Source organism: Lithobates pipiens, unplaced genomic scaffold (genome assembly GCF_037356315.1).
Source record: "Lithobates pipiens isolate NorthernLeopardFrog02 unplaced genomic scaffold, aLitPip1_a1.2 Scaffold_8, whole genome shotgun sequence".
Lineage (NCBI taxonomy): Eukaryota > Metazoa > Chordata > Amphibia > Anura > Ranidae > Lithobates > Lithobates pipiens.
Window position 1 is genome coordinate 216,299,936 of NW_027507903.1, and position 24,371 is coordinate 216,324,306.

General features: G+C 41.7%; 1 protein-coding gene across 2 annotated transcripts in view; it reads left to right on the top strand.

The window, feature by feature from the left end:
* The window catches only part of DOCK4 (dedicator of cytokinesis 4), a 490,280-nt gene that overhangs the window by 456,236 nt on the left and 9,673 nt on the right, over positions 1 to 24,371 (top strand). For both annotated transcript variants that reach the window (XM_077469314.1, XM_077469315.1), the window contains 4 exons: positions 49 to 158; positions 1,053 to 1,125; positions 3,979 to 4,092; positions 5,398 to 5,459. In XM_077469314.1, coding sequence (XP_077325440.1) covers positions 49 to 158; positions 1,053 to 1,125; positions 3,979 to 4,092; positions 5,398 to 5,459 — 359 coding nt within the window. The remainder of the gene's footprint in view (positions 1 to 48; positions 159 to 1,052; positions 1,126 to 3,978; positions 4,093 to 5,397; positions 5,460 to 24,371) is intronic.

Sequence of the window (24,371 nt, forward strand, 5' to 3'; positions counted from 1 at the left end):
ACTTTATTTTATCTATATTGTTTTGATTGCTTTGTCTTCTGTTTTTAGCTTCCCCACTGTTGTCTGACAAACACAAGCATTCCAGAGAAAATGCCTGCCTGTCCCCAAGAGAGAGACCCTGCAGTGCCATATTTCCTATCCCTGCTGAACCTCCCCAGGTAGTCAGATTTAAAGCAAACTGTCAATGTGTGCTTTACCAGATAAAGCTTGAATGAAATTGTTGTCTTTTATATGGTACACTTAGTATTTTTAATAAAGGTATACTGAATATTTATTCAATGACTGGCAAGCAATAATAATTTGCACATTTATTCTCACAAAACCATTGTTTTAGCCGATATAGATCAAGGTATGCATTATGAAAGACTTCTAACAGAGGCTGTTGCAATCTGCCTTGAGTAAAAGATCATTATTTTACTAATGCATCGGTATTCTGTTCTTATTAAGTAGTTAATCTTTGAAGAAATATCCACTAGCTAGGTTTTAATAATACCATCCTGGTTTCCATTCTTTATATGATGTTGCTTGGTAACCTGCATCTGAGAGTAGATAAAGCTAAGAAATGTATTTATTTTAATCATTAAAATGATAAGCACTAGGAATGGTACTGTACAGTCTACTCACATTATGCAAATACATATGTCTGCTTTGCAGAAGTACATGGCCTTCAGTCTAATATTGGGTTATTTTTTGGTCTTTCTTCCTTCTCTTTCTTATTCATGTTGATATCTCTCAAAATGCATGTGGGAATGCATGTTCTAATAATCCATAATGCTGTAAATAAACCCCGTTCACACATAAAAACATCACAGCTTGACTTTCAGACATCAAAAAGTACTCGCTGCAATAAAAAAAAAAAGGAAAAAATAAATCATATATATATATATATATATATATATATATATATATATATATATATATATATATATATATACGCACAAACAATTTCCCTATTGATCCACAGAATACAAGACTAGACATGTTGATGCTGTTGTTGAACATGCATAGCTATACAATATGCACATACAACAACTCTGTTATTTATTCTCTAGAGAGTGTTATTTAATCACATTGGAGAAAACACCTTGCCTCGGAGTGACCCAAATCTTTCTGCGCCAGATAAAGGTATGTTAACATTCAGAAGAACAACTTGTATGTCATCCAGCACTCAGCAATATTGTCTTTGTAGAAATATTCTCATCTTATGCTGCCCCAAAGAGCTTTCTTTCATATATGTGAAATCAATTGTTTTCATGACAGCAATATATAGGATTGTAATCGGTAACATAAAATGTGCAAGAAACAATCATGATGCATAAAATATGCAGACTGTGTCTAACATCCAAGTGTAATTGTAGGGTAAGTGGTCAATGTCAGATGCCCATTTTGATAACTTTGATGTTAATAGGTGACTATAGATACCTCCAGCCATTGTTCTTTAAAGGTAGGTGGTGCCGTAGGTGTGTATTAAAGGACCAGGCATGCTGCTCTAAAATAAGGGTTCATGTTTGCTTGTTGGCAGTCAAGGCATGTGCATGTCTGCACATCTGTCATCTGTTATCTGTGGCAAAACATTTAACTTAAAGTGTAATTGAACTCAAAAAGTGATGATTTGCTATGTTAAAGATAACATTTAGAAGTGTTAATTGTGACATATCAGTACCCTGGAAATGTACCTTTGTCTGGAATTGTGGAAAGACAGCAGGGCACTTTCAGATATGAGAGTGTACCTAGGCAACCCATGCATCAAAGCCCTATAGGCACTGTGACTTGCTAGTCTTAGGAGATGTGGAGTTAATTTGGTGATGTCACTACTGTGCTCCATGCTCTGACATGAGACATCGATGCCTTGCCTCCAGCAAACATGGCTGTCCCCACACAGTGCAGATCATGGTTAGTCAGTAATGGGGAAAAAATCAACTGCAGCAAAATTATAGCCAATATTGTTTACTACTCCTCCATTTTCTAAATGCCTTTTTTCCGGCAAGGCTTCCAGAGTTCAGTTCCTCTGGAAGTGAAAGAATGTAATGTATAGCTGGTGGAAGCTGCAGTATTGAAAGGTATATAAACAAATACAATGTCATGGCTAAAGATGGCACCTTTAGTCTTCTTGTATTAGAAAGTGTACATAATATTATCACTTGGGTCCCTTCCCTCATATTATTAGAAAAGGTCTCTGTGAGCCATGTGAATAAGATAGATGGAAGTCGTTATTTTAGTACAAAATTATCTTAATTGCTGATCATTAAAGCTTGTAATTCAAGTTCTGAATAAAGAAACTGACATAAGATAAAGAGCAGACAATGTGTTTGGCATAGGCAATGATATTCTTTGAGGTAAATCATGTTTAATTGGACACTTTGACGCATGTGTTTTAGTTAATACTAAAATGTATTAATTGCCTGCTTGTATAACTTGACCCTCAGTTATAAATTAAGATGAAGAGATATACTATTTATCTGAAAACACAAGTTTTATTTTCAAATGGTAAGTGTAAAATCCATGAACTGGAGTTATTGTAGACCTTCTTATTGGTAATTAAAAAGTTGTAGAAATAAGTATGTCCTCATTCTGCTCACCGGTTTCTTGTGGAAGACGGATGTTGATCAATTAAAGTATAACAATAGAATTAGAGATGCCAATTTGATCTACCTTATCAGGAGATATGTTTGCTTTCCTGTGTGGTGCTGATCACCATGATGCAATAATTCAATAATGTAATTGACGTAAATGACTTGTATTGTAATCCTTCACTCTTAAAGGAAACCTGTACTGCAAGAAATAAGACTACCTTTATGCAGTTTTATCGCTTTTAGTTCTAGTTTGCAGGCATACCTAGACTGTATCGAAAGTTTAACTGTTCAGTAGTTTTCTTCAATTATTTTGTAGTTTTGGATAGAGTGGCAATGGATTGGAACAACTGTCGGTTTATGTTGCTGTTTGTGCCCCCGTTAAGGAAATTCACACTGTCTATTTGTCTATTTACTAGTATCATTGAAATTAAATGTAAAAGGAAATTACAACATTTGGGTTGTGCCCAGAAAAGTAATATAGGGGACATCTTCCAATGGGGACACTAGTTCTGGTGACCTGTGGGGCTCCAAGGGATTCTCTCAATTTGTACGGATATCCGCTCACTTCCTGTTAGGCAATGGGTGGGTCAGGAAGTGAAGGTTAATCTCCACAATGAGAGACAGATGATGAAAACAAAAATCCTACAAGGTTATAACCCTCCCTTACTCTGTCCAAAATGAAAGAAAAGTTTTGCCTATCGTTCTACAATGTACTACATGCCCATTTATCACTGTCTGATGCTAACTGTACTAGTGTAGATATAGAGTGAACAGCAGCACAAGTATCAAGTGCAATCAGCAGCATGATTGGCAAAACGGTATGAGATTCTGCAGACCTATAGATTCTTTGGCCTTGTGATAAGGGGTGGATGATTTGCACAAACAGATCAATGTCTTGCAACTGCAGCCATTTTAAGCTGCATTATAAAGCATTTCTGATCATTTATTTACTTTAATGGGATCATTATGTACCCATACACGTGTGTGTGTGTGTGTGTGTGTGTGTGTGTGTGTGTGTGTGTGTGTGTGTGTGTGTGTGTGTGTGTGTGTGTGTGTGTGTGTGTGTGTGTGTGTGTGTGTGTGTGTAGTAAGTTGTCCAATATCACTGAGGCTACAATTAACATGCATGACTAAATTTCAGTATATGTCTCTTTGCAGGTATGGTAAATTGAGGCTGCATACTGCAACGGAGCATAGTTCAATATCACAAAGTAATTTACAAAGTCACAGTTTATGTAGTCATAACATGTACTGCTCTCCTGCCAAAACTTTTAGAACATTTCTTCACAATGAGATGTGAAGGGCTGCTGTCTTGTTCTGTATAGAATAACACATTCAGGTCTGACTTTCAATATCCACAGTGAAATTCAAGGTTGTTTGTGTCAATTCTGCTCTTATTTTACAGCAGTGAATACCACCCCGAGCAGTTGGAGCTTGGACAGCGGGAAAGAAGCCAAAAATATGTCAGAGTGTGGAAGGCTTATAACTCCTCCTGTGCCGCCCAGGCCCACTCAGGCTGGTACGTCTGATTTGTGTAAAAGGCTCAGCATTCAGGTTTATTCAAACTCATTCCAAACTAACTTCATGCACTGTGGTTTTATCGGCCTTTGTTTAGAAGACTTAATTGAGTTAAAGCTTGCAATGAGACATTTATCGCCTATGACCAAATGTAATGCCTCACAGTAACATAAATAGAAAAAGTTTACATATGCTCAGCTCTTCAGTGCATTACTTCACCGGAAATGTGTACTTAGAACATTTTAGGCTAAAATTAGGCTACTGCGAATGTTGCACTTGTTCTGGGAAAAAATGCATCTCTGAGAACAGCAGTATTTAAAAGGAAAACTCTGTTGAGAAAATATGGAGGCTAGTTACCTGGCTGTCATACAGTTTTTTTTTTTTTTTTTTTTTTACCTTCTGAGGCAAGACAAGATGGCAGGTGAAAAGTTCTAACGTCACTCCTCCTATACTGTGTGTCTGTTCCAAGTCATTGACTCAAAGTCTTCAGGCCAAAAATCGGCACAACAGACAGAAAAATCCTAGTATTTTCAGGAGGTTATTAATGCCAGACCATATTACTCACAGTAAAGGTTTCTTTTTAAAGGGATTATATCAATAATAAACTATTTTTATTTATCATCATATTGTTGATCTTAATGCAAATTAGACTTTTGTTGGCACATCAGCCTTTTTTTAACTGATAGAATGGAAGTCTTTCCAATGCTAATATCAGCATAGATCTGTCTCCACAAAAGACAGGCAAATCACCATAATCCTTGCGTTGTGCTTGTAGGACAAGGTGTGTTTTAACCTGAATCTTTCTGCACTGTTTATTAATATTAATTAGACTAGTATATTAGGGAGATTATCACCTCTTTCCATTTTAGAATCTGTTTTATATCCAATAAGTTAATGCCTAGATGCGATTTGCTGGGAATAAAGTTTTTTATGTTATATTGTTTATATTGCATATTTGTTTATTGGCACCTCAGACTAAGTTTTTTTTCAAACTCATATAATGAAGATCCTTGCAGTGCTATTTTATGGCATAGATAAGTCTCCACAAAATCATCATGATCCTTGCATTGTGATTGTGGAATAAGATGTGTTTGACTTGGATCCTCTCCATTCTATTTCTTTGAATATAATTTAGAATAGAATATTAAGGGGATGATTGCATCTTTACCATGTCAGTATCTGTTTTATACCAAAATTATATAGAATACGCTGACAGAATTTTATGCAAAAGCCAAAACAAAACGTGTTTGAATTTCTAAATATTCTGCTATGATATATTCTTCTAACTCTCTGATTTTAATTTTAGCTTCTCCAGCTAGAAATGTGGCTGCTATATCTCCTTCTATGATGGGGAGGTCTCCAGTAAAGGTAAACCACGTGTGTGTGTGTGTGGCACTGTAGAGAATACCATGCATATGAAAAAAATTGAATGGTTGCAATGGATTAATTCTACAGTACAAAAAGATGGCAGCTGCCCGAATTTATAACTAGCCTTTGCAGTAAGGTATACATGGAAGAGCAATGGATAACACATACAAAACTTTCCCAGTACACTTACCAGCTAGGCTGGCAAGAAAATACAAGCAAAACATCAAACTGACCCTGACTTACAATTCACGTTTAAAACAGAGGTTTTAGTTGCACACATTCACAAATATATGTGGAAGCTCCAGTGCCTATGTAAAGGCTCCTCTGTATATTGCGGTCCTACCGCTATGTTTTTAAGAGTCTCCAGGTTGCAGCATATATAGCAGTGGATAGATGAAGGGCAGGTTTTCTTGGAAGGAGTCCACTTCTCCTTAAAGGCACAGAGACACAGATGACCAGAAAGAGCACAATGATGGCTGAAAGCATTCAATGTGTCCTCACGCCATATCCAGCAAACAAACCATACAAAAACATGGCAATCGCCCCAATTTAAACCCAGCCTTTGCTGTAATTTGCACATTGAAGAGCAATGCACAACACAGACAAGATTTTACCATCCCGCTTACCAGCTAGCCTGCAAAAAAACAAACAAATTGGCCCTGTCTAACAATTCACATTAAAATTAGGTTTTAGTTGATTTCTACAGTAGACGTCCAAAGGCTGTTGTACATGGACTGAAAATTGGCAGTTCAGGAACCAGCGGAATTTTGCTCTGTGTGTACCATCATCTGTTCAACAGAAGGCGGTCAGACAACTGGCAAGTGCCAAACTGTCATCCTGGAAAACCAGCATTCAATTTGACTGCAGCACTGATCCGTGTATTCTGACCGGGGGGATCCTATGTTTCTGCTGGAAGCATGGAGCTGTTACTGACAGCTGTGTGTCTTGTTCTCATGAAAGCCAAGAGAATCCTACTGTGAAGATCTGCCCCATAGTATCTTTTTTTCTTCACAGAAGAGAAACAATGGGCGTTATTTACTAAAGGAAAATCCATTTTGCACTGCAAGTGCACTGAAAGTGCACTTGGAAGTGCAGTCGCTGTAGATCTGAGGGAATATGCCAGGAAAATAAACAGCATTTTAGCTTGCACATGATTGAATAATAAAATCAGCAGAGCTTCCCCTCATTTCAGATCTACCCCTTAGATTTAGGGCGACTGCACTTCCAAGTGCACTTGCAGTGCAATGTGGATTTGCCTTTCGTAAATAACCCACATTTGTATTGTATTTTTTCCTCTTTTTCCAGAGAAATCTGGTAAAAGAACAGACACAAAAAAAATGTGGTAAAACTATGATCATCATGAGTGCAAGAATGTATTTTAAGATGTGTTTGACTTGGATCCTCTCCACTCTATTTCTTTGAATATAATTTAGAATAGTATATTAAGGGGATGATTGCATCTTTACCATGTCAGTATCTGTTTTATACCAAAATTATATAGAATATGCTGACAGAATTTTATGCAAAAGCCAAAACAAAAAAAAACCTTGATCACCATGAGTGCAAGAATGTATTTTATGGGTTTTATTTGGTGGTGGATCAGTAGTTGTAGGTGGCAGTTGCATAAACATACAGCTAAACATACAGCTACATTTTAAAAAATAATTATTTTTACTATTTTGGTTCAGTTTTCCTTTGATAATAAAACAATCCAGGAGATACATAGTTACATAATTAGTCAGGTTGAAAAAAGACACAAGTCCATCGAGTTCAACCATAAAATAAATAAATAAAATAAATCATACAATCACATATACCTGCAGCTTTAGAGAAAGGTGAAAAAAAAAACAGAAAAGCAGGATCCAATTTGCTACACAGGGGAAAAAATTCTTTCCTGATCCCAGAGAGGCAATCCTATTTTCCCTGGATGAACTTTACCTATAAATGTTAGTACCCAGTTATATCATGTACATTTAGGACTGAATCCAGGCCTTTCTTAAAGCAATCTACTGAGCTGGCCAGAACCACCTCTGGAGGGCGTCAATTCCACATTTTCACAGCTCTTACTGTGAAGAAACCTCTCCATATTTGGAGATGAAATCACTTTTCCTCTAGATGTAAAGAGTGCCCCCTTGTCCTCAGTGTTGACCTTAAAGTGAATAATGCAACACCAAATGGACCCCTTATATATTTATACATGGCGATCATATCCCCCCTTACTCTCCTCTTTTCAAGAGAGAATAAATTCAGCTCCTCTAATCTTTCCTCATAGCTGACAATTTGCAAAAATGGGTTTGGCTGTTAAGGTTTGCTTTTGACTTTATTCAGGATGCAGAAAACTGTTATGAGAGAAAAATGTAGGCTGTATGCTGACCTTTCCTTCTGCTAAAGCTTGCGGTCTGGCAGTCATGCTGATTTTAAGAGTTTATTCTGACACTCAATTGCTGCATATCTGTTCTGGATGCACATTATCTCAACAATTCCTTTTTTTCAGATCCTCAGAGTTCTTTGCCATGAGGTTAGAGCAATAACACCAAATTTAACATGCCTGCTCCCCATTCACACCTGTGACCTTGTATCACAAACGAGTCACATGACACCAGGGAGGGAAAATAGCTAATTGGGCCCAATTTGGACATCTTCACTTAGGAGTGTACTCACTTTTGTTGCCAGCAGTGTAGACATTAATGGCTGTGTGTTGAGTTATTTTGAGGGGACAGCACATTTTACACTGTTATACAAGCTGTACACTCACTACTTTACATTGTAGCAAAGTGTAATTTCTTCAGTGTTGTCACATGAAAAGATATAATAAAAAAATTACAAAAATGTGAGGGGTATACTCACTTTTGTGAGATACCGTATGACTCAAAAATATGGAAACCAGACCAAAACTTTCATTTTTAGACCAATAGTCAGCAATGGTATTCTTTTTATTTTTTTGACAAGTCAACTATGAGGGATATTTATATTTACAAATGCAAAACAAGAAAAGCTGTAATCCGGTAACATGTGCAGGTAATGCCATGGAGTGTTGTGTGCAAAACAGGGTATAGAAACCCCCAGTGTTGCCATGGTTGTAAAGAAGAAATATTTTAATTTCTTATCAAATTTAGAAACTCATAGCTGAGCCTGCTTGTTTTTTTTTTTCCAAGTGTGTGAGAGTTCCTATCCCCAGCAGCAGCTCTCAAATTTTGAAATTTGAGCCCGAACAACCACATCACCGCAGCGAATGGACTTGTAGTTTTCATTGGCACAGTGGTGCAGTGATTACCACACTCATAATCCATTAACACTTGCTCCAGCTGTTTAACTGAAAACCCATACAGGGGTAGGGGCAGAGAGCTGGAGGAAGAGTTTGCAGGAGCCTGGCATTGCACCCGCGATGCATTGATCATAAGTGCAATGCTTTGCAGGCTCCTGTGAAATAATGAAAAAAAAATTGACATTTTTTTGCGTCAAAGTATTTGCATTTAATATTTGTTTTTAATTCCTTATTTAGGTAAAGACAAAGGCATACAATCCTGATTATAGAGCAAAGTATTTCAAGTGCAGCTGAGAGATCATGTGCTACTACTTTCCACATTTTTTCAGGTTTAGGATAAAACTAGAATATGAGAGAAAGAGAAACAGGAAAAAGGGGAAAAAAAGGAAAGGGAAAAGGGAAAGCGAGAAAAAGGGGCCTGGGGCAGGGCCGGATCTAGCTTGTTCAATGTGGGGGAGCAGTAATAAATGTCCGTGGGGCAGAGGATGGGAGGTCAGCAAGGCAAAGGATAGGTTCAGTAGTTTGTAGAGCTGTGTACAGGATTAGCAGGGTCGGACAGTGGTCAATAGTAAGTGAGGCAGAGTTCAGGGGTCAGTAGTAAGTGACACAGAGGACAGATTTTGCCTAACATTGCGAGGAACTTAAAAGGGGGTGATTAAACAGAATCTGCACCTAGTCGCTGTATACTTTGCACACATATACCATAGTCCTTGCATTCAAAAAATACTCCTACTTACTATGTCACAAGTCAGTCTCACTGATACAGATAAACCTCACAACAAAAGATCTTTTTAAAAATATAAACATAGCCATCACATATGTGTTTCTGTACACAAAAAGTGATCACTTTGAGTCTACCTTAAAGAAGAGCTTCATTGAAACCAGCGTCTGTTGTGACAGTTAACACTTTGATCAGGACAATGTAATGTACAACATAATGTATATAGCGCAGGGGTCAGAAGTAAGTAACATTAAAAACAACATATAAAGTGCAGCATTAGAACTAACACACCTGTTCACATCAGATTCCCTCCTTACATCAAGAATCCCCATTAGAGTTCCCCATCTACATCAGAGTCTCCAGAGTCACCCTCTCTGTCAGGTTCCCTAGAGTCCCCCCTCCCTTACCTCAGGGTCCATAGAACTCCCCCACATTAAGGTCTCCAGAGTTACCTCCCTTACATTAGGGTCTTCAGAGCAACTTACTCCATCCCCCCCAACATTAAAACACCTAGCATCACCCCCCCTTTATGTCAGGGTCCCCAGAGTCACCCTCTCTTACGTTAGGGTCCCCAGAGCCACTCCTGAATCATAGACAATGAGAATGAAAGATAAAAGGAAGGGAGCTCTTCTAAAGCTGGCTATGTATGGATTGAAATTCAGCTAATTCAGCAGGAACTAGAGGAATTTCAGTTCATCTGTGAGCAGGCTGGTTGCACTGAAGCTGATCTATGGATTAGCTTTAGTAGCCTGCGTTGGTTTTTTTTTTTCCGTATGATTACTGGAGCTGGCTATAGCCGCCAACAGTGATCATTGTATTCTGACAGTGGGAAAATCTCCTGCTGTCAGAATACAATAGCACAGCGGGAAAGATTCCCTCATCAACACTGACTGTGCTGATGGGGGAATCAAATGATTTTCTTTCCTTCAACCCTTGAAGAAAGGTAAATTGCTTAATGTATAGCCTGCCTAAAAATAGGCAAGCAATGCGTAGCAATAATGTGTTAAATTCAAATAAACCTCACCTGGTAACTTTCTCTGCACACAGCTTTATTTACTGCCGGGCTGACTGTGTATCTCCAGCTCCAGTTTATGCTGACAGTTCGGCAAACAGAGATGCATAATCACTGCACATTCCAGCTAAACCTCACTGCTGGGCTGACTATGAACGTTGAGTAAACATTCAGCATAGATTGAAGATGAAGATACACAGTCAACCTGGCGTAAATAAAGCTGTTTGCAGAGAAAGTTATCAGGTTAGAAGATTTTAGGGATGCACCGAAATTTCGGCCGCCGAAACATATCGGCCGAAAATGCCCTTTTCGGCAATTTGCCGAAAGGAAAAAACGGCCGATAATTGAGCCGAAAATGGGGCGGGCCTGGGGCAGAACTCCGCCCCCGCCCCGCCCCTGGTGCCTCCCATGATGGGGGTGAATAGCGCAGGACTGATGCAGCCAGTGATGTCCCTCTGCAGTGAAGAGAGCCGTTTGGTTGAATAGAGCGCCGGGAACATCACAGCTTTAATTTCAATAGCTGTGTGTTCCCCGTCGTGCGCCGTCACACACAGCCCCTCCCCCTTGTCCGGGGAACTTTGATAGACAGATCACCTGTCCAGATTGGACGGGTGAGCTGTCTATCAAAGTGCCTGGACAAGGGGGAGGGGCTGTGTGTGACGGCGCACGACGGGGAACACACAGCTATTGAAATTAAAGCTGTGATGTTCCCGGCGCTCTATTCAACCAAACGGCTCTCTTCACTGCAGAGGGACATCGCTGGCTGCATCAGTCCTGCGCTATTCACCCCCATCATGGGAGGCACCAGGGGTGGGAAGGGGGCAACACTGGCTGCATCACAGGGGGCAACACTGGCTGCATCACAGGGGGCAACACTGGCTGCATCACAGGGGGCAACACTGGCTGCATCACAGGGGGCAACACTGGCTGCATCACAGGGGGCAACACTGGCTGCACTTAACTCTTTTATCAGGTCGCCAGTCTCTGACCACCTCCTGTACCAGGTCGCCAGTCTCTGACCACCTCCTGTACCGTGTCGCCAGTCTCTGACCACCTCCTGTACCGTGTCGCCAGTCTCTGACCACCTCCTGTACCGTGTCGCCAGTCTCTGACCACCTCCTGTACCGTGTCGCCAGTCTCTGACCACCTCCTGTACCGTGTCGCCAGTCTCTGACCACCTCCTGTACCGTGTCGCCAGTCTCTGACCACCTCCTGTACCGTGTCGCCAGTCTCTGACCACCTCCTGTACCGTGTCGCCAGTCTCTGACCACCTCCTGTACCGTGTCGCCAGTCTCTGACCACCTCCTGTACCGTGTCGCCAGTCTCTGACCACCTCCTGTACCGTGTCCCCAGCCTCTGACCACCTCCTGTACCATGTCCCCAGCCTCTGACCACCTCCTGTACCATGTCCCCAGCCTCTGACCACCTCCTGTACCATGTCCCTAGTCTCTGACCACCTCCTGTACCATGTCCCCAGTCTGACCACCTCCTGTACCATGTCCCTAGTCTGACCACCTCCTGTACCATGTCCCTAGTCTGACCACCTCCTGTACCATGTCCCCAGTCTCTGACCACCTCCTGTACCATTTCCCCAGTCTCTGACCATCTCCTGTATAAAAATATTTTTTGAAAACAGTCATTTTCGGTATCGGTGCTGTTTCGGTATCGGTTTCGGTTTTCGGCCTAGTGTATTTTTCATTTTCGGTATCAGTTTCGGCACCAAAAAACCCATTCGGTGCATCCCTAGAAGATTTACTTTATTTCAACACCTTATTGCTCCGAATTTGTTTGCCATCCTATACAAGAAGAGTGAAAAGGGAGCTGCTGGAGCTCTCAGTGCTCCCCTGCCTCTGGCCACTGCACCCTCCTTGTCTTAACCTTGGAAGGAGTTCAGTGGCTGGGCACAGTGTCCAGAGTGGAAGTGGGAGGGAGGCATTTGGTTGGGAAAGGGCAACTGAAATCTGCATGGGGAGGGCAGCCCGCCCCAGCACCCCCCTAGATCTGACCATGGGAAGTGGGGGGCCCAATGACTAGACAGTGCAGGCTATTAAAGATCAATAATGCTCACTTTGCCATGGGCTCATAAAAAAAACACTTGCCAGTCTAATCCCAGAGGACAAGCCACAGGCTATCATCCAGGTAGTTTAAGTCACCTCTATGTTGGAAGGGTGTAACAGCCTCTGGTATGCAGAAGAGCATGTGAAAGCCATCCAGGGGTACCAGGTATCAGGACATTTTTTCTGATCTGCTTTATAGAGAAGGCTGTAAGGCTTTCCATGTACCGAAAATCATCAATTTAAGCTAGCCAAAAAAAGACTGACTGGGGGAGTAATTGGTTGTTTCCACAGGGCTGGAATGCATGCCCTGGCAGCATTAAGAAGGTTGATTGTTAAAGAAGGGTAAGGAGTACATTATTAAAGGTGAAGTACAGCCAAAGCTTGTTTGGTTGTACTTCTCCTGTGGATCACAGGAGTGCATTTTGTTTTGCACTCATGTGACCCATTTTCAGCAGAGAGCAGGCTGAAGTCCGCTCTCTGCTGACGTCACAGAATTTGGTCCAGGCTCTGCATCATCACGACAATGGAGTGAGTAACAATGTGGTAAGTAACCTGATGGATTCACAAAGTTCAAGTGGCAAAATGTGTCTGCATCTAGGAGATGATCAATATGTCTGGTAGAGGTGCCATTCTTAATAAGTTTCTTAAGCCCCGTAGATTGTCTGCTGAGTTTTTCCTTCAGATTTACCAAAACCATATAATATGAGGTCAAACCTTAGGAGTTTCAATGTGTATGCAATCAGACAGGCCCTTCTACTACATGGTTTTGGTAAATCTGAAGGAAAAACTCAGCAGACAATCTGATAGCTTTAGGCGAAGTATCATAGGAGAGGGAGAAGGCTAGATATCCATTAAAGGAAGGTCAAAACTATGACATTCGACATTGTCGGGGGCATCGCAAGGGATGGCAGATGTGGACACAGTAACCAGGGCAAACAAGATAACAGAACAGGAGAATGCTACTGTTCTATCCCCACCCGTGGCTTCACCCTAGCCTGGGTACACCAACTAAAGAGAAGAGACACCTGCGCCTAGGAAAATAATCACTATGAAAATAACAATGCGTGCAGCTGCTGTCTATTGTGTCCAGAAATGGTTAGCCAATAATCAATTGATCTCGGGCAGAGCTTGCTGTAACGTGAACTGATGATATCCAAAAAATATGACATACTGTGACTGTCACTGATGTGATAATAAGTGACAGACAATGGTACAATTATAAACATAGGTGACAAATGACAATTAAAGTGATATAGTGCAATCTTGAGTACTTGTGCTCCATTCCCAGGGTTTCCCCTGTGTCCTCCACCACATGTAATATGTTCACACTGCACTCACCAGATGTCGGTGACTTCCTACTCTTGTAGATCTTAGGGGGACCTGTCCCACAATCCCTGGTGTCTTACTCTCATGTATCCAAAGTTCCTCCCTGTTGTGGTCCAAGGGGTTCTCCTACATGATTATTAGGCGGTTAAGGAGCTTACCATTGTATAAAATTCTTTTAATGGAAAAAATTATACCGCGCTAGGAAAAAAACGTGAAAACAAATAAACTATGTGTAAAACAGGCAGCAGCAAAAGATGTGATATAACACCCAGCAGATATACAGAAATAGAAAACTGCGCCAACCCTATACTTAAATAAATAACAAAAAATAGTGTCAAAATATGTAAATAATTATCATTAAATGGGTTCCCCATTGACAACGTCAGGTATGACGAAACGCGTCTGGGAAGGCACGCAGTGACGCCACCACGTTGTTGGAGAGGAGGACGGGCTCCTGTTTGCCGGCCGGCTTTTTATGTACTGTTTATACACGCTGTATTTTATCCATCCACATGTAAGTGTGCTACTTTTTTTCTTTTAATAAATTGTCCAAACGATATTATGCCATGTTAGTTCCTTCCTTTTTGGGAATTACTGAGCTCCCTATTGGGACCACGGAGTATATTAAAGGTACTATTAGGAGATGAAGAGCTGACCCACTAAAAAGGAGAATATCCTTTGATGGGACTCATCGAATATATACAAACGCCCTAATTTGTTTACTTTCTGGTAAGCGCATTCAATATACGGTGACGGGCACTTTATGCGCTTTTGGATTGTGTTGAATCACTGTGGTGTCACAAACGCTTATCCGGACTCACATATGAACTTTTTATGATTGGACTTTTGATTGTGATATTTTTTTTTTTTTATGTGTTGTTGAGTTCTTTATGCACTTAAGGTGTTTTTTTTTTTTTTTTTTTTTTTATCGTTATAATCATTTAATGATAATTATTTACATATTTTGACACTATTTTTTGTTATTTATTTAAGTATAGGGTTGGCGCAGTTTTCTATTTCTGTATAAAATTCTTTTAGGTTTATTTGTACAAAAATCACAATGTAAAAAAGTGCCACTATATAGATAAAATACTGCCCTCTGGGTATGCAGAGAGATGGACGCTGCCTAGAGCTGCTTTTGATAATGTTGCCTATTGATGACAAAACACGTTAAGCTTATGTTCCAGTGCATCACTTCCAGCCAAGCGAGTGGAATGCAGGCCAAGCTCTAGAAAATGTGGATAGGGGATATTGCTGTATCAACTCAACTAGTGAAGAAAAATGAACAGCAGCTGCATATGAATGTGAAAAAAATTCAATGCAAAAGATCAGTGAAAAATGTAGCAGTAAACATTGAACAATATATCAAGTATTGTGTGTAAATAAAAACTTTGTGATAAATATCAATCTCAAATAATAATAATGAATATAAAACAGAACATGTATATAATGAGTAGAAACACAGGTGAGAAAGTCCCAAAGGTAAAACAATCCTAAACATCATATGGTGTCCCAAAGGTAAAACAATCATAAACATATATGGAGTCCACAATGAAAAGTTGTTGCTCAGAAGTGGGGTACAATGGCCTCAGCAGGCATGTAGAGCATCAGGGATAAGTCTGTCCTCCACCCGAGATGAGGGTTATACACTCTTACCGGAAATAGTGGACTCGAATGTCAGCGATAACAAGTCAATCAAGCGAGGATAGCCCAATCAGCAGATTTCCCAAACTATCCAAGGAATCCGAAGAGCTCCAAGAACGAATCCAGGGAATTATGCAGGTAACCGTGAGGCTGGAACTCAGATGTTAAGCAGAAAGACTGGAAAGCCAAAAACTCTCATCTGAAGGGCTGATTACAAGATCACATTGTTGAGTCATCAAAAAGTTCACATTCTTCACCTCAAAAGTGGTAGCGGCTAATTCCTACCCAGAGGGCCGTTTTGTATCTATATAGTGGCGATTTTTACATTGCGATTTTTATACTTCAAATTTTAAACAAATAAACCTAAAAAGGATTTAATACTATGGGAGGCTGTCTCTAAATTTACAGTATTTTCCACTATCCCAATAATGGAGAACCCCTTGGACTGCAACAGGGAGGAACTTTGGATTCATGAGAGCAAGACACCAGGGATTGTGGGACAGGTCCCCCTAAATACCTGCAAGCTTTGCTGACTTTCCTTGCTATAAGGCTAGGAAGTCACCAACATCAGATAAGTGCGGTGTGAATATATTCCACATGGTGGAGCACACAGGGGAAACCCTGGGAATGAGGCACGGAGCACTATATAGACTGTTTTGCACTATGTAACTTTAATTTTTATTTGTCACTTATGTTTACATTTGTACCTTTGTCTGTCACTTAATAGCCCATCAATGGCATTTACAGTATGTCATAATTTTTGGGATATGATTAGCTCATGTTATAGCAAGCGCTGCCTGAGAGCAGTAGATTATTAGTTAACACCATCTAACTAGCCACTTCAAATGCAGGGCCCTATAGTATAGCTATATATCTAGCAAACCTATTCCCTTTGTCAATTTAGATAGGGTCAGAAGTGAAATCCAGATGTAGGGTTGCTTGTCGCCCCATATGTATTTCAGGAACAGTGAGCAGAGACGTGCAAAAAAATATGCAGGGAGCACCATGTGATCAGTCTGAAGCAATTATAAGATTTGAGACAAGGTTGTCATTTTAAAAGAATTTGATCTGCCAAACTATGTTATGATGTTTTTTTTGTTTTTTTTTTTTGTTTTTTTAAACGTGAACTTAGCCTTTAAAAACAGCACTTTAAGACCAGCTAAAAATTTGATGCATCCAGTAGAGGGCACACTTACTCTATAAATGACTTGTTTCAATCTTTATTTGATCCTGGCAATAAAAACTGATACTGTTTTTCTGAAGAGAGTAACAACACGATTAAACAAATCTGTTCTACATTCATTTTCACAAATACGGATGGTCAACTATTTCTGTCTTATATGGAAACAGGATTTTTAGGGCTGGCAGTATTCATATAGCCACAACAATTATTTTCTTTGCTGCTGGAGACAGAAATAGTCAGCCACACTGAACAGGATAAAAAAAGCCTGAAATAAAATGCCAGTTTGATTTGTTCTGGAAATTATTATTATCAGCATGTGTACTGATGGTGCTACAGTGAATTTACACTTTTTATTGGAGAATTGAAAATGCCCATCCATTGCTATGAGTTTTGCAGAATGTTAATTGTGGCAAAGGTATATATTATGCATATATATATTGTTTCCGAGTACAGAGAACACAACTCGAACATCACTGACACCTTAAAAAGCTCCTCTATACCAAGTTAACCACTTGCCGACCAGCTCATGCTGATATACATCAGCAAAGTGGCACGTTCCCGCAAAACGACATATGAGTACATTGTCCCCTTCAAGAGCCGCCGGAGGCACATGCATGCTGCACGCGGGGGACCCGATGCACGTTGCTGCCGGGCGCAATCGCAGGCATGAGAGCCAAAACGGAGATTTGTGTTTAAACACACAAATCCCTGTTTTGTCAGGGGAGAGGAGACAGATCATTTGTTCCTACTAACTAGGAACAGCGATCAGTCTCCTCCCCCAGTCAGTCCCACCCCCCACAGTAAGAAACGCTAACTAGGGAACACATTTAACACCTTGATCGCCCCCTAGTGTTAACCTCTTCCCTACCAGTGACATTTATACAGTAATCAGTGCATTTTTATAGCACTGATCGCTGTATAAATGTCAGTAGTCCCAAACATGTGTCAAAAGTGTCCGATCTGTCCATCACAATGTCGCAGTACTGCTAAAAAAATGCAGCTCACTGCCATTACTATTAAAAAACATAAAATAATGCCATAAATCTTTCCTATAGTTTGTAGACTATAATGTTTGCACATACCAATCAATATTCGCTTATTGCTATTTTTTTTACCAAAAATATGTAGAGGAATATATATTGTCCTAAATTGATGAATAAATTAGTTTTTAAAAAATAAATTGGGTGATGTTTATTATAGCAAAAATTTAAAAATATAGTTTTTTTTTCAAAATTGTCGCTCTTTTTTTTTTTTATAGCGCAAAAATTAAAAAACACAAAGGTCAAATACCACCAAAAGATTTATTTATTTATAATATCTATCTGTGGGTAAATAAGGACGTCAATTTTGTTTGGGTACAGCATCGCATGACCGCACAATTGTCAATTAAAGCGACGCAGTGCCGTATTGCAAAAAAGGACCTGGTCATTAAGCAGGAAAATCTTCCGGTCTTTAAGTGGTTAAACAGAATTGGCCATTTAAAAGATTCATTTCTTATCAACATTCCTTTGAATTCACTCCTGTAACTAGTTGTCTATCCATGTACATACACGATCATTAATGCCAACAGACCTCAATTTATATATTAAGCATTTATGGGGAACTGTATTAAATGCTTTGGGAAAATCTAGATACACCATGTCCACAGGACTTTCTTCCTTCTACAGCTCACTTCCTGATAGAATGTTAATAGATTGATTTGGCAAGAACAATCCCATATAAATCCATGCTGGTAACTATTGATGATACTATTTTCTTGTTGAATATGGCCCCTTATCATCGCCTCCAATATTTTACTCACTAATGATGTTAGGCTGACTATAGTTTCTAAGTATGTACCTTGGCCCATTTTTGAATATTGGTACCACGTTCACTTTTTGCCAATCAGCTGATACCATTCCAGAGAGTAAACTGTCCTTAAAGATTAGGAATACCAGTCTAGCAATAACCTGGCTCAGTTCTTTGAGGTTTCTTGGGTGTAAACCATCTAGTCCTGGTGATTTATTCACATTACATCTTTCAAGTCTTTTTTGATTACTGTCTTCTGAGCTGTGTTACTAAAGCAGTCTTGTGTATTATACCCCTCCTTTTCCTTATGCCGCGTACACACGATCGGACTATCCAGCGGACTTAATCCGGCGGTTTGTCGCTTTGCGGTGGAGGTCCACCGAACTTTCCGAACGAGCCGACCTGCCCACACAGGACCGGACTTTTCCAGCAGGCTAGGTCCGGCGGACAATCCACCGGACTATGGCGGGAGTCCGCCGGACTTTTGAAATTAACGGACTTGCCCACACACGGAGAAAAGTCCCCCACCCCAAAGCTCCTTGTCCCCATGTTGATGAGGACAAGGGCCTTCTGATAAGCCCCCCGCCCGCAGACTCCGACAACCAACGGCCAGGGTTGTCGGGGTCTGCGGGCGGGGGGCTTATCAGAATCCGGGAGCCCCCTTGAACCGGTTCCCGACCCGCGCACGCCGATGTACGTCGGCAGAATGGCACGGGCAGGCATATTGGCATACAGGTACGTCCAATCTTTAATGCTGCCCTGCCATCGCAAGCGAGCCGCGGTGGCGCGCTCGCGTGCTGGTCGGGACCCCCGTGAGTCCGGTCGCGGGTCCCGTGGACTCGATCACCGCGGGCATACCTGCGATCGTCTCACGGGGCGGCTGAAAGAGGAAATGCCGGTGTAAACAGCATTTCCCCGTTCTGCCTAGCAACTAGTGACGCTGATCTCTGCTCCATGTGATTGGAGCAGAGATCAGTGTTCACTAAATTAAAGCCCAGCCCCCCACAGTTAGTAACACACCCCTAGGAACACTTAACCCCTACACTGCCACCCACTGGTTAACCCCTTCACTGCCAGTGTCATTTACACAGGCATCACTGCATTTATATAGCAGTGATTGCTGTATAAATGACAATGGTCCCAAAAATGTGTCAAAAATGTCCGATGTGTCTGTCATAATGTCGCAGTCACAATAAAAATCACTGATCGCCGCCATTACTAGTAAAAAAAAAATATTAATAAAAATGCCATAAAACTATCCCCTATTTTGTAAACGCTATAACTTTTGCACAAACCAATCAATAATCGCTTATTGCGATTTTTTTTTTTTACCAAAAATATGTAGAAGAATATGTATCGGCCTAAACTGAGGGAAAAAAATGTTTTTTTATATATTTGTGGGGGATATTTATTATAACAAAAAGTAAAAAAATAATGCATTTTTTTTTAAATTGTCGCTCTATTTTTGTTTATAGCGCAAAAAATAAAAAACCGCAGGGGTGATCAAATACCACCAAAAGAAAGCTCTATTTGTGGGAAAAAAGGACGTAAATTTTGTTTGGGAGCCATGTCGCATGACCGCGCAATTGTCATTTAAAGCGACGCAGTGCCGAATCGCAAAAAGTGGTCTGGTCTTTGACCAGCAAAATTGTCCGGGCTGAAGTGGTTAATAAGCGGGCCCCCAGATACCGGCCCCCACCCTACGATGTACCCCTACCCATTCACCTGGTTAAAAAAGTGTAAATAAAAAAACACAACACAAGTTTTTAAAATAATTTATTAGACAGCTTCGGTGGTCTTCTTCCATCTTGAGGGGTCCTCTCACCAGACTCCTCCTCTATCTTCTGCTCTTTTGCTAGCTCTTTTACTAGCAGAGGAGCCCGGCTTTCTTCTTCGTCGCCGCCGTCCGGGGGTCTTCTTCCGACTTCGGGGTCTTGTCCCGCACGTTGGGGGTCTTAGCCCGCTCTTCGGTTCTTCTTAGCCCTTGTATACACGGTCGGAGAATCCGTCGGAATGTGTCCTATCGGACCAAGTCGTCGGATAATCCGACTGTGTGTGGTATGCATCGGACTGATTCCATCGGAATATCCGTCGGACCCAATTTTCCAACATGTTGGAAATATTTCCCGACCAACTGGTTCGATCGGACATACTCCGATCATGTGTAGAGAATTTTGATCGGACCAAGTGCCACGCATGCTCAGATCAAATTCCTACATCAAAGCTATTGGCTACTAGCCTGAACGTAGTCCCATCGTAACGAAATTACGTCATCACGTTCTGAATGATCGGATTTTTCGACAACCTAGTCCGACCGTGTGTATGCAACAGTTTCGGACAAGATCCGACGGACAAAATCCGACAGATTTGGTTGTCGAAATCTCCGACCATGTGTACAGGGGCTTATAGCTCTTTTACTAGTGTTGGCCCGGTCTTCTGTTGTCGCCGCCGCCTTCTTCTTCTTCCTTGCGATGTTGACACGACGCTCTCTCTGGCCGCAATGGCAGGGATGCGTTGTGCGGCGACATATAGGGACAAGGGGCGGGGTCACATAGTGACAGTGACCCCGCCCCTTATGATGTCACCGTTACAGCATCCTCTGGGACTGTGACATAAGGGACAGGGTCACCATGTGACTTTACCCGTGACCCCGCCCCTTGTCCCTATATAAGTCGCAGCACAACGTGTCCCTGCCATTGCAGCCAGAGAGAGCATTGTGTCAACATCGCAAGGAAGGAGAAGAGAAGAAGGCGGTGGCAGTGACAGAAGACTGGGCCAACGCTAGTAAAAGAGCTATAAGAAGATAGCGGAGGCCCGGCAAGAAGAACCGAAGAGCGGGACAAGACCAGGAAGTCGGAAGAAGACCCCTGGAAGGCGATGACTAAAAAGAAAGCTGGGCTTCTCCGCTAGCAAAAGAGCAGAAGATAGTGGAGGTGTCCAGCGAGAAGACCCCCCCCAAGACAGAAGAAGACCACCGGAGCTGTCTAATAAATTATTTTAAAATCTTGTGTTTTTTTACTTACACTTTTTTCACCAGGTGAATGGGCATGGGTACATCGTACCCCATACTCATTCACATAGGGTGGGGGGCCGGTATATGGGGACCCCCTTATTAAAGGGGGCTCCCGGATTCCGATAAGCCCCCCGCCCGCAGACCCAGAGAACCAATGGCCAGGGTTGTCGGGAAGAGGCCCTTGTCCTCATCAACATGGGGACAAGGTGCTTTGGGGTGGGGGGCCACAGGGCCCCCTTCCCCAAAGCACCCACCATGTTGAGGGCACACGGCCTGGTTGGCTCAGGGTGGGGGGGGGGGGGGGCGCTCGCTCATGCCCACCCCCTTTCCTGACCGGCCGGGCTGCGTGCTCGGATAAGGGTCTGCTATGGACTTTGGGGGGACCCCAACGCCGTTTTTTCGGCGTAGGGCTTCCCCTTTAAATCCATACCAGGTGATGGGGACAGCGAGGTGTCAATCTCACCGATGGAGGCGGCGACATTGACTTGCTTCGCTAGTCCTGTCTACCTGGAGCCACGTTCAAAATGAACAGTCTTTACTGCGTGTTTGTGCAAGTCCGTTAATTTCACGGACTAGCACACAGACGGGCGGATTTTGAGTCAAAACTGCTTTCTAAGTCCGCCGGACTTTTGTGAACAAAAAGTCAATCGGAGCCCACACACGGGCGGATTCCTATCTCATGTATGCGACAGACATTAGTAAAAACGAAGAATGTATTTAACAAAGTTGCCTTCTCCCTGTCACTCATAACCAACTTGCCCTAACTATCCTTTAAGGGGCCAATATGCTCTGACTTTGCCTTTTTACTATTAATGTATTTAAAAAAAAAATTTAATTCTTTTTACTCTTCTTTGCTATGTGTCTCTTGTGGTCCATTTTCGCTGCCCTCATCATGCTCTTATATATTTATTTTATTGCATTCTTTGTAGTGTTGGACTGCTAAAAGTGACCCCTCGGTCTTTTATTTTTTTAACCACTTCCCGCCTGGCCTATAACAGCATGATGCTGGGCGGTTGTTCTGTTATCTTGACTGGACGTCACATGATGTCTTTCAGGACAACATGTCGGCACTTGCCCACAGGGGCACGTAGTGCAGTGATCGTGGTACCGCGCGCTGGTCTGACACCACATCTCCAGTCATGGTAAGGAGCCTCTGACGAAGGCTCCTTACCATGTGATCAGCTGTGACCAATCACAGTTGATCATCGCCTGAACCAGGAAGTGGCAGTAAGCGGCTTTTCTCGGTTCGCACTGACAGGGAGAGCCGAGTGGCATCTCTCCCTGTCAGAGGGGGATCTGTGTTGATAATCAGCACATTGATTATCAGTGCAGCCCCCATGAGAGGTGCCCACCACAGCTGCAAATCCGTGGTCATCAGCTGCCAGTCAGTGCCCATTAGTAACACCTGGTAGTACCTCCTCAGTGCTGCCCATCAGTGCCATCTATTAGTGCCCATCAGTGCCGCCTATAGTTGCCCATCAGTGCTGCATATTAGTGCCTCATCAGTGTCCATTGGTGCCACCTTATCAGTAACCATCAGTGAAGGAGAATCTTTTTTTATAACATAAATATAAGAAAACTTTTTTTTTTTTCCCAAAAGTTTTGGTCTTTTTTAGTTTATTCAAAAAATTAAAACCCCAGTTGTGATCAAATACCACCAAAAGAAAGCTCTATTTGTGGGAATAAAATGCTAAAAAATTTAGTTTGGGTACATGGTTGCACCGCGCAATTGTCATTCAAAGTGCCGACAGCGCTGAAAGCTGAAAATTGTCCTGGGCAGGAAGGGGCAAAAATGCCCAATATTGAAGTAGTTAAAGGACATTTTTTTTTTCTCTTTAATATGCCTTTTTTACGCTCGAGTATAACCGCCACTTTTGTACTTAAGTTCTTTTGCGTTTGTTGCCCATTGGAATACACTGGCTAATGACATTAGTTAATATGTTCTCAAAGCATCTACTTTTCTTCCGTGTTTTTGTTTCTCAAATATCTTTCCATTTAATGTTGTGAATTATGGAGCGCAGTTTAGTAGAGTTGGCTCTCTTTACATTTATTGTTCTTGTCCTACCCAAGTGTCTCCTTTTCCTATGATTTACGATGGCAGTAATTACCCTGTGTTTACTGTTTCCTAAGTTGTCCCTTACTTCCACATCTGCAATCGGCTCTGTGTTTGTAATCCGTAGTTGAAGCAGAGCCTGATTTCTGCTTGAGGCTTCCACAAATTTAAACCAATTGTCCCGCAAGACATTCAAGAAATGACCAGCCTTAGATGAGTGAGTAGTTCCATCTGGATAATTGAAGTCCCCCATGATAATAACCTTGCCCTGTCTTGCCACCATTTCTCAGTGTGAGAAGAAATTGATCTCTTCTTTGTCTTTCAGGTTAGGGGGCCTGTAGCATGCACTTATTATTAATTTCCCATTAAAGCTACAGCCACAAGGAGTCCACCTCTTCCCTTTGCCCCATTAGCATGCCATCCCACATGGTCACTAGTAATTCACTCTTGCATACATGCACACTTATTCACCAAACTTCTATCATTTGTCAACATCAATTTTGTACGGGCACACTTTATTTTCTCCTTGTGTGTACTAAGGCTGCAATAGGATTAAGCCAGCCTATTTGCATCGATCTTAGGTACTCTGGTTATACTACCAACACTGGCCGCAGTAGCAGCCTCTTATCTATGTTAACTGCCTGGAATAGCTAGTTTAAAAGTTCTTCCAACTTTTTTGGCCATCCTCTTCTCCAACAGAGCTGCACTCTCCCCATTTAGGCCCAGTCCATCTCTGCTATAGAGCCAGTAACCCACCGAAAAAGAGACAGCCCAGTTCTCCAGGAACCCAAAACCCTCCTTCCTGCACCAGTTCCTCAGCCACAAGTTACCTAAGCTCCTGCTGCCTCCC